This window comes from Lucilia sericata, unplaced genomic scaffold (genome assembly GCF_015586225.1).
Source record: "Lucilia sericata isolate MDLA Ls3-8-SP2 unplaced genomic scaffold, ASM1558622v1 Contig000122F_arrow, whole genome shotgun sequence".
Taxonomy (NCBI): domain Eukaryota; kingdom Metazoa; phylum Arthropoda; class Insecta; order Diptera; family Calliphoridae; genus Lucilia; species Lucilia sericata.
In genome coordinates this window covers 638,468-648,868 of record NW_023994154.1, presented here as the reverse complement: position 1 = coordinate 648,868, position 10,401 = coordinate 638,468, and the positions used below count along the sequence as shown (strand labels likewise).

General features: G+C 33.8%; 1 protein-coding gene across 1 annotated transcript; it reads right to left on the bottom strand.

Moving 5' to 3' along the window:
• Positions 1 to 636: 636 nt before the first annotated feature.
• On the bottom strand, positions 637 to 2,563 carry LOC119600808 (zinc finger CCCH-type with G patch domain-containing protein). The gene is made up of 4 exons (XM_037951362.1): positions 2,459 to 2,563; positions 1,683 to 2,397; positions 1,471 to 1,619; positions 637 to 1,410 (listed from the first exon to the last, which is right to left on the bottom strand). The coding sequence occupies exons 1-4, from the start codon at positions 2,477 to 2,479 to the stop codon at positions 817 to 819; spliced, it is 1,479 nt and encodes a 492-aa protein (XP_037807290.1). The 5' UTR covers positions 2,480 to 2,563; the 3' UTR covers positions 637 to 816.
• Positions 2,564 to 10,401: the final 7,838 nt, after the last annotated feature.

The window sequence follows — 10,401 nt, the reverse complement described above, 5'->3', positions numbered from 1 at the left end:
TAGAGACAGAGAAAACTGGATTCATCAAAATGGTCAAAAACAAAGATGTCTCTAGTTAATGACATATTGTCAATTCCAAGAGGTAAACTACATAGAATATGCTAGTATATGTTGTACAGATTAGAAAAAAACTTTCCCTAAAAAAAATCCCCTTAAAAGAGACAGAGAAAACTGTATTCATCTAGTCAAAAACAGAAATGGATTTCTCTACTAAAAGACATATGGTCAGTTCCAAGATGTAAACTACATTGTTAATATAGTATGTAAACAGCTTTCCGTACAACAAATTCATCCAAAATGGACAAAAACAGAAATGGACTTCCCTTTATGAAGACATGTCAGCCCTATAAAGGTAAACTACATGGAGAATGGAATTATACAAAGTATAGATTAGATTAAATCTTTCCATGTTAGAAATTCCTTGACGAGTTTGTGAGAAAACTGGATTCATCCAAATTAATAAAAAACAATCAATCTATAGTATATTTAAAGTGGACCTGGCATGTTAAGGTAAGATTTGCGTTTCTGAACAAAATTTAGAAAAAAAATTAATGTTTTAAAATAAACTTGTTTAGAATCCAAACGTTAATTTTGTAAAACTTACCTTCCGATCCCTAATACAAACAAATTCGCTACCACCAAATTTTTACAACATTCTTCTTTAATTCTTAATTTCAAGAATTTTTCTAATAATTTACATTTGGTCTAATTATTAGTTTTTGTCATAATTTAAATTACCATTAATACAAAAATTTCTAAATCCAAATAAAAGGTAAACAAATGAAAACGTGGAAAAAATAAAACATAAAACTTAAATTAAAAAACACATAACTTTTCCTTTGTCTTTCGTGTGGCCTGTTCCCTTGACAAGGACTTTTCCTCACGCTGCAACTGATTCAATTCCGCATTTTTGGCATGCAACTTTTGTTTTAATTGATCGTGTAACTGAGAGCCACTGGCATTACGTTTTAGGGATTTCTCGACTTCGGCAATTTCACGTTCCTTACGACGTATATCATCGGCCACTCGTACAGTTTCTACATTGAGGGACTTGGAGGTATGACTTTGTAAAGATGGTTTCTTAGTTTTTATGGCTTCAGTGGGTTTGCAGGTGGCTAAAATAGTGTCATTAATGAAAGAGAATACATCGGTGGATGATTTTTGAGATTCTCTAGCATAAGCTTTGGCATTTAACTGCTCCTGTTTCTTTTGATCTTTCTGAAGCTTTTTCTCTACACTAAAAAGATCTTTATCTCCGTTGGCAGCTTCGCGTAGTTCCATGCAGTGATCTAAAGAACGACCAGGTGGTAGAATTTGAGCTGTTACAGGAGTAATTATTCCCCGGCCGTCGGAGCCTAAACCGGTGCCATAAACATAACCCATTTTAGCCATTAATTTGGAGCCTATGCCCTTAAATGGGATAAAGAGTGTGGTTATAACATCTATTTTTGATTATAAGCTTTATCTTACCTTTGTATGTTTTTCCCAATTTCCCAAAGGTTGTGCTAATTGGTAAGTGAATAAACTGTTAAAACCTAAATTAGAATCCATTGATGTTTTTGGATATTCCTCTGAATCGCTTTCTGAATCACTAGATGAACCACTAGATAAATCTTCATCTGTTATCATAAAAAATAATGCTATTATCCAATAAATCTTTAAAATTTAACGCATAAACATACCATGAAATATCGGCAATAAGTCTTCAAAATTAAAATCCTTTTCACGTTCCTTGTGCTCTCTTACGTTATCCAAACGTACTCGACACAGTTTTTCTACAAAATTGGCACACAATACTCGACCTCGATGCCACAGACGATCGTTGAGTTTAGCCAAAACTACACAGTTTCTAGACAAACGTGAAAAGTCTGGAACGGTATATTCTTTTAACTCAGCTGCTGGTATAGTTTCTCCATGTGAAAAATGACAATTAGCATCATCAAACCGGCAATTGCCTTCAAAGTAATAATTACAAGGTAACATTTCTCGATGGGTTGGATTGGTGAAAAGTACACGCAATTTAACATCAACATTGCCGTCCTCGTCTATGTAAGCCTCATCTTCTATGCCACATATTATGGCATTATGATAACCTACGGCTCCCCATGTGTGTTTATGGGGAGCTGAACACTTTTCTCCTATCATTTTCTCGAATTTATTCTTCAATTCTTGTAGTTTTGAGCCATCATCACGCTTTTCATCTTTGCTGATTTCATTTATTTCCCTCATAAATTTTTGCATTTCATCATCGTCATTTATGTGTTCCTCATTCTTTGTTTCTTCCTGTGCAACTTGTGTCAATGCTATTAGCTCTATAATACTGTCTTTCAACGTCTGCAGCTCCTGTCGTGCACTCTCATCCTGTGTTGTCAATAAAGCCTGCTCTACAGTCAGCAACTACAAACGTTTTTAATTCGTAATCATTAATTTTTATTAAGTTTAATTATTAAAGAGATACCTGTAGCTCATATTCTTCCATTTTTTTAAAAAAGAAAATAGTTTATTTGGAAAAAACAAATATAAATTTAGAGAACTTGTCCAAAGTGATTTTTTCGTAAAAAAAGTAAACAAAACAATGATTTCATATACCGGCACTGAACATACTCTTTAGAAATGAAGAAGAGTGCTCAGCTGCAAATAATAAGGTTGCCACATTAAAGCTTAGTTAAACCGTTATTTAAATGCAGATTTAAAATACAATTGATAGGATTTTTGTTTTGAATGTTTTGATTTACTATGTGGACTTTGCTCTAAGTCGCAATTCAGATATCAATTAAAAATATTATGCACTATTTCGTGTAAGATTCTATGGGAAAATCCATACTTATTCTACTGAGAAGAATGCAGAGCATGCGAAGATGTCCAGAAACTCAGTTTCCTTGACGTAATTCCTGAGAATTTTACAATCAGTGTTTATGAGGGATATTATGCTCTACATTCGTCTGAATCCGCACGTCCAATATTGTATAGTTGTGCCCGTAATCCTGTGTGTCCATTCAGAATACGTAGCATTAGACTTGCTCATTTTGAGGATGCTTCTCGTCCTGCTTTCGTTAGGATTAATGAGGTTCTACCTAGCGTTTCATTATTCTAAGAGACCTTGTGGGTTTCTCTCACCCATATTTTTTAATTCTTCCTTCGTTGTGTCAAATGATTTTGCGTTCGTCAGTTTAACTAATTCGAGCTCCCTTCCCTTTAAGGCTATTATATTCGCTCTTCTGTTCACGACTACTCCTTGGAGGCCTGGTATCCACATGATGTGAACCATACTCGTTTAGAGCTTTCTTACCACCATTTGTATATTTTGTTTCTGGGTCTTCCATAAAGAACTTTATACGTCAAGGTAAAGGGTACAAAATGCCATCTTGTGGTGTACCGCGAAATACAGCTGCTTATTAATCTGTTCCTTAGCATGAAGTTGACCCAGTCATGGAGCACCCGGTCATGATAAAACTGATCTAAGGATTGGAAAAGTGTATCAGAGTGCACGTTATTAAAGGTACCTTCAATGTCAATGCATAACTCTAGTGCATATAGTGGACAACTTCGTTTAACGCGGTTTCCAACGATAGTCCATTATAATATAATCCGGCCCTGCAGCCTTGAGTATTCCCAAGTTTACGGATCTTCCTTGTTACCCAGGGTTTCTTCTGGGCATATCTCTACTCTCGCAGAGGGCAGCTGTTCTCGACCGATTCAACCAAGGCACTTGTGAACGTTTCTACTTTGGCGTCTATTTTGATATTGAAAAGTGTCCTGTAAGGTTCCGAACGTTGTCCAATTAGTTTTAGACTTATTCCGATGTACATATGTTGAATTTTATGTACCGATGGTCTGAAAAGGAGTGCTCGTCCTTAACTCTCCAATTCTGAATTTCGTTTATATGTTTTCTGAACATATAGTTATATCTAATTCATCTCCTTTGATTCTATCGAAGAAGAAATCCATGAGGGGTTGTTCCCTGCTTGGTGTTTGTGGAAGTTGTCATCGCAACTTATTATAATTTTCTCATTTTTTCTTTGTGCTTCTTCAGCCAGTTTCATCAGATCCGACGTAGTGTCAGAGAATCGAAGGGCAAGTAAACAGATGCAAGGTATATGTTGCCACGATCTTGCTTCAGCACCGTTGTAACCGATGTCAACAATCCTGGTGAGAGGAGAAAAGTTGGAAATTTACTTGATTTAGTTACTTTACTAGTTATGACTACAAGAACTACAATAAATTTCGATCTTGGCAAAATTCTAAGACCGGGTTTTTGAGTTGGCAATCAAATGGCAATTAATAATTAGATTAGTTAATCTAAAAATAAATTTAATCCAATGTTAATACCATTTGATGTTTTTGAGTACAAGATTAAACTTCGCAGTGTTGCCATACAAAACAACAGAAAATGTCACTGTTTGTTATCAAAACAATGCATATTTTATAAAAAAAGAAGAAGACAATTGTAAATTTAATATGAAAATTAATGAAAACTTAAATTAAAAACAAGTTAGAGTGCTATATTCGGCTATGCCGAATCTTAAATACCCTCCACCAGCTACTTTTTATTGAAACCCATCTAACTATCTAATTTTTAGATAACTTGCCAAAATTTTTGTCGAACTAATTTTGATTAGGTCCAAAAAAATGTATATTCGAAAATATTTTAATAGAATGATGTAGCTATACACAGAATATGGGAGTTGTGACCAATTATGGACTGATCAGGAAACAATTTAGTATATAGATTTTTATGCAGAAAAAGATCAAGTCTAATTCTACTTCAATAGCTTTATTAATCAATGAAATATGTGAGTTTAGGTAACTTTAGGAAGTGGACTTTATATAGGAGCTATGAGCAATTAAGGGCCTATCCGGAAAAATTTCGCAGAGTGATTTATGTAAAGACAAAACATATTTGTGTCGAATTTTCTCAAATTAACTTTATTTGACAATGAAATATGTGTGCTTAAGTGACTCTCAGAAGTGGACCTTATATGGAAGCTATGACCAATAATGGACCGATCCGAGAAAAAAGTGGTAGAATGATTTATATGTACACAAAACTTATTCAAGTCGAATTTTACCCCTATAGCTTTAGAATTCAATGAAATATATGCGTATAAGTGATTTTCGGAAGTGGACCTTATAAGGGAACTATGACCAATTATGGGCCTATTCTGGAAACATTTCGCAGAGTGATTCATATTTGGACAAAACATGTTTGTGTCGAATTTTATCAAGATAGCTTTAGTTGATAATGAAATATGTGCTTTTAAGTGATTTTCGTAAGTGGACCTTATATGGGAGTTAGGACCAATAATGGACCGACCCGTAAAAAATTTATAAAATGATTTGTACGTACACAAAACATATTCAAGTCGAATATTATCCCAATAGCTTTAGAATTCAATGAAATATATGCGTTTAAGTGATTTTCGGAAGTGGACCTTATATGGGAGCTATGACCAATTATGGGCCTATCCGGAAAAAAAATCGTAGAATGATTAATGTTTAGGTAAAACATATTTGTGTCGAATTTAGGTAAAACATATTTGTGTCGAATTTTATCAATATAGCTTTACTTGGCATTGAAATATGTGCTTTTAAGTGATTTTCGGAAGTGGGCCTTATATGGGATCTATGACCAATAAGGGACCGATCCGTAAAAAATTTTGTAGAATGATTTGTATGTATACAAAACAGATTTGTGTCGAATTTTATCCCGATAGCTTCATAATTCAATGAAATATATGCGTTTAAGTGATTTTCGGAAGTGGACCTTATATGGGAGCTATGACCAATTATGAACCTATCCGGAAAAAATTTCGTAGAGTGATTTATATTTCGACTAAACATATTTGTGTCGAATTTCATCAAAATAGCTGTAGATGACAATGAAATATGAGCTTTTAAATGATTTTCGGAAGAGGGCCTTATATGGGAGCTATGACCAATAATGGACCGATCCGTAAAAAATTCGGTAGAATGATTTGTATGTACACAAAACATATCCAACTCGAATTTTATCACAATAGCTTTATTCATCAATGAAATATGTGCGTTTAGGTGATTTTCGGAAGTGGACCTTATATGGGAGCTATGACCAATTGTGGACCGACTGAGATCTACGTTGACAGTATAATTTCTGTTCATATTAGATTTACATGTACAAAATTTCGTGTTGATACCGATATATTTGAGGGAGTTATTAACGATAAACTAATTTCCGGGAATATATAACTTTGTATGGGGGCTATGGGAAATATTGGATCGATTGTAAAGATTTTTAATATAATTGATCACTACCCTGAGAAAATAATGTATGACAAAATTCATCGAAATATCTTTGGTAGTTTCTGAGAAAACTTCAAAAGAATTATGAAAAAAACGTAATTTTTTTCGAGGTAGTCTGAAACTTTTACTCATAACTTTTTACGATGTGAACCGATTTTGCTCATTTTCAATACCAAACTGCTTAGGATAATAATAAATATTTTGGGTGAATTTGGTTTATTTCCTTTGCTTAGTTTTAACGTGAGCGTGTTTTACACAGACAGACAGACAGACAGACAGACGGACAGACGGACAGACGGACATAGCTAAATCGACTCAGAATTTGATAAGGACCCAGAATATATATACTTTGTTGGGTCTTAGATGAATATTTCTTGGTGTTACACACGGAACGACAAACTTATATATACCCTCTATCACCACTGATGGTGGTGGAGGGTATAACAAAACAAGTTAGAGTGCTAAATTCGGCTGAGCCGAATCTTAAATACCCTCCACCAGCTACTTTTATATTAAGACTTTTCTAATTGGTCAAATATTTGTAGAAATAAGTTATCTCATGTTTTAAATTGAAAAATCCCAAGATTTAAACAGCTTAAATCTATTACAATTCCAAGATTTATTGAACATTACAAACGCAATTTTCTGTATATTTTTACAGCGCTTAGCGATATTTAGTAATTTGCACACATGCATACGTGTGTGAAAATTAAAGGATTTTCAAAATACATATATATAATCTACACAAATTGATAATGCAACTAGTTAAATACGGTTAAAGTGCTTTCAGGGGCAGGACCTAGATATGACCAATTATAGTCCGATGGTAAAAAATTCTTTAAGCTAAATTTCTGTACATAAAAGCTATATTTCAGTAAAATTTTATATCTATATCGTAATTAAGTAATAAGTAATGTGTGTTTAAGTGATTTTCGGAAGGGAACCTTGAATGGGACCGACCGCACCTATGTTATGAGCCGATCGTGAGAAATCTTGAAATAGAATTTTTGTATACAAGACTAATATTTGTGGCAAATTTTGTATCAATAGCTTTATTTGGTAATGAGTAATGTGCGTTTAAGAGATTTTCGTAAAAGGACCTTGTATGAGAGCTATGACGAATTATGTATATAAAGACAAAATTTCAAAATTCTGTATCTATATCATTATTTGGTAATGAATATTGTGCATTTAAGTGATTTTCTGGAGAGGACCCAGTATGAGAGCTATGACCAAATATGGACCGATCGTAAAACAATTTTATAGTGTAATTTATGTATATAAGAGCAATAATTTTGCTAAATGTATGATATCAATATTTGGTAATGAATTATGTGCGTTTAAGTGATTTTCGGGAGGGAACCTTATATGGGAGCTATGACCAAGGTTGGACTAATCGTGAAAAAATTTTGAAATAACATTTATGTGTACAAAAATAGTATTAATGCCAAATATTTTATGGGTATCACTATTTCCTAATGAGTTATGTGCCTTTAAGTGTTTTCTGAAAGGCACCTTGTATAGCAGCTATGATCAATTATGGACCGATAGGAAAACAATTTCACAGTAATATTTCTCTGTATATGAGCAATACTTCTGCCAAACTTTATAGTTAGTAATGAGTTATGAGCGTTTAAGTGATTTTCGGGAGGGGACCTTGTATGGGAGCTATGACCAATTATGGACCGATCGGAAAAAAATTTCACAGTAATATTTCCGCGCATATGTGCAATACTTGTACCAAATTTTATATGGATATCTTAATTAAGTAATGATTTATGCGCGTTTAAGTGATTTTCGGGAGGGGACCTTGTGTGGGAGCTATGACCAATTATGGACCGATCGGAAAAAACTTTCACAGTAATATTTCTATGTATATGGGCAATACTTATACCAAATTTTGTATGGATATCTTAATTTAGTAATGAGTTATGCGCGTTTAAGTGATTTTCGGGAGGGGACCTTGTATGGGAGCTATGACCAATTTTGAACCGATCCAAAAAAAAATTCACAGTAATATTTCTATGCATGTGGGCAATTTTTATACCAAATTTTATATGGATATCTTAATTAAGTAATGATTTATGCGCGTTTAAGTGATTTTCGGGATGGGACCTTGTATGGGAGCTATGACCAATTTTGGACCGATCGGAAAAAACTTTCACAGTAATATTTCTATGCATATGGGCAATACTTATACCAAATTTTATATGGATATCTTAATTTAGTAATGAGTTATGCGCGTTTATGTGATTTTCGGGAGGGGACCTTGTATGGGAGCTATGACCAATTATGGACCGATCGGAAAAAACTTTCACAGTAATATTTCTGTGCATATGGGCAATACTTATACCAAATTTTATATGGATATCTTAATTTAGTAATGAGTTATGCGCGTTTATGTGATTTTCGGGAGGGGACCTTGTATGGGAGCTATGACCAATTATGGACCGATCGGAAAAAACTTTCACAGTAATATTTCTGTGCATATGGGCAATACTTATACCAAATTTTATATGGATATCTTAATTTAGTAATGAGTTATGCGCGTTTATGTGATTTTCGGGAGGGGACCTTGTATGGGAGCTATGACCAAGGATGGACCGATCGGAAAAAACTTTCACAGTAATATTTCTATGCATATGGGCAATACTTATACCAAATTTTGTATGGATATCTTAATTTAGTAATGAGTTATGCGCGTTTAAGTGATTTTCGGGAGGGGACCTTGTATGGGAGCTATGACCAATTTTGAACCGATCGGAAAAAATTCTCACAGTAATATTTCTATGCATATGGGCAATACTTATACCAAATTTTATATGGATATCTTAATTTAGTAATGAGTTATGCGCGTTTAAGTGATTTTCGGGAGTGGACCTTGTATGGGAGCTATGACCAATTTTGGACCGATCGGAAAAAACTTTCACAGTAATATTTTTATGCATATGGGTAATACTTATACCAAATTTTATATGGATATCTTAATTTAGTAATGAGTTATGCGCGTTTATGTGATTTTCGGGAGGGGACCTTGTATGGGAGCTATGACCAATTATGGACCGATCGGAAAACACTTTCACAGTAATATTTTTATGCATATGGGTAATACTTATACCAAATTTTGTATGGATATCTTAATTTAGTAATGAGTTATGCGCGTTTAAGTGATTTTCGGGAGGGGACCTTGTATGGGAGCTATGACCAATTTTGAACCGATCGGAAAAAATTTTCACAGTAATATTTCTGTGCATATGGGCAATACTTATACCAAATTTTATATGGATATCTTAATTTAGTAATGAGTTATGCGCGTTTAAGTGATTTTCGGGAGGGGACCTTGTATGGGGGCTATGTCCAATTATGGACCGATCCAGAAAAGTTTTCTCTGAAAGAATTCTATTGACATAAGATTTCAATTTGTAAAATTTTCTGAAGATATCGACATTGTGATGGAAGTTATTAACGAAAAACCCATTTTCCGGGAATATGTACTTTTGTATGGGAGGTATATGAAATTGTGGACTGATTCTGGCAATTTTCTGCACGGATCAAGATCTTGTGTAGAAACGAATGTATGGTAATTTTCATGGAATTATCTTGAATAGTTTTGGAGAAAATTACATTAGAATGTGAAAAAAATGCTTATTTTTTTCGAGGTTGTTTTAAATTTTGATTCATAACTTTTCCCGATGTGAACCGATATTGCTCATTTTCAATACCAAACTGTACCGGATAATAATGAATATTTTGGGTGAATTTGGTTAAATTATATTGCTTCGTTTTAACGTGAGCGTGTTTTACACAGACAGACAGACGGACGGACGGACGGACATAGCTAAATCGACTCAGAATTTCATAAGGACTCAGAATATATATACTTTGTTGGGTCTCAGATGAATATTTCTTGGTGTTACACACGGAATGACAAAGTTATATATACCCTCTATCACCACTGATGGTGGTGGAGGGTATAAAAATGTATTTTGAAGTGTCCATAATTTATACTAATCAATAAATAGAACATTTTAATGTTTATATTTATAAAAATTTTATTAATTTTTTTGCATCAGCTGTTTACACTTTTGCATTTCGTGCTTAAGATTAAACCACCTCCATTAG

Excerpts from the sequence above, each read along its gene's own strand:
- LOC119600808 (XM_037951362.1), bottom strand. The coding sequence starts at position 2,479 with ATGGAAGAATATGAGCTACAG. Across the intron at positions 2,398-2,458 it reads TGGAAGAATATGAGCTACAG|TTGCTGACTGTAGAGCAGGC; the intron begins GTATCTCTTTAA and ends AAACGTTTGTAG. Across the intron at positions 1,411-1,470 it reads ATTGGGAAAAACATACAAAG|GGCATAGGCTCCAAATTAAT; the intron begins GTAAGATAAAGC and ends ATCCCATTTAAG.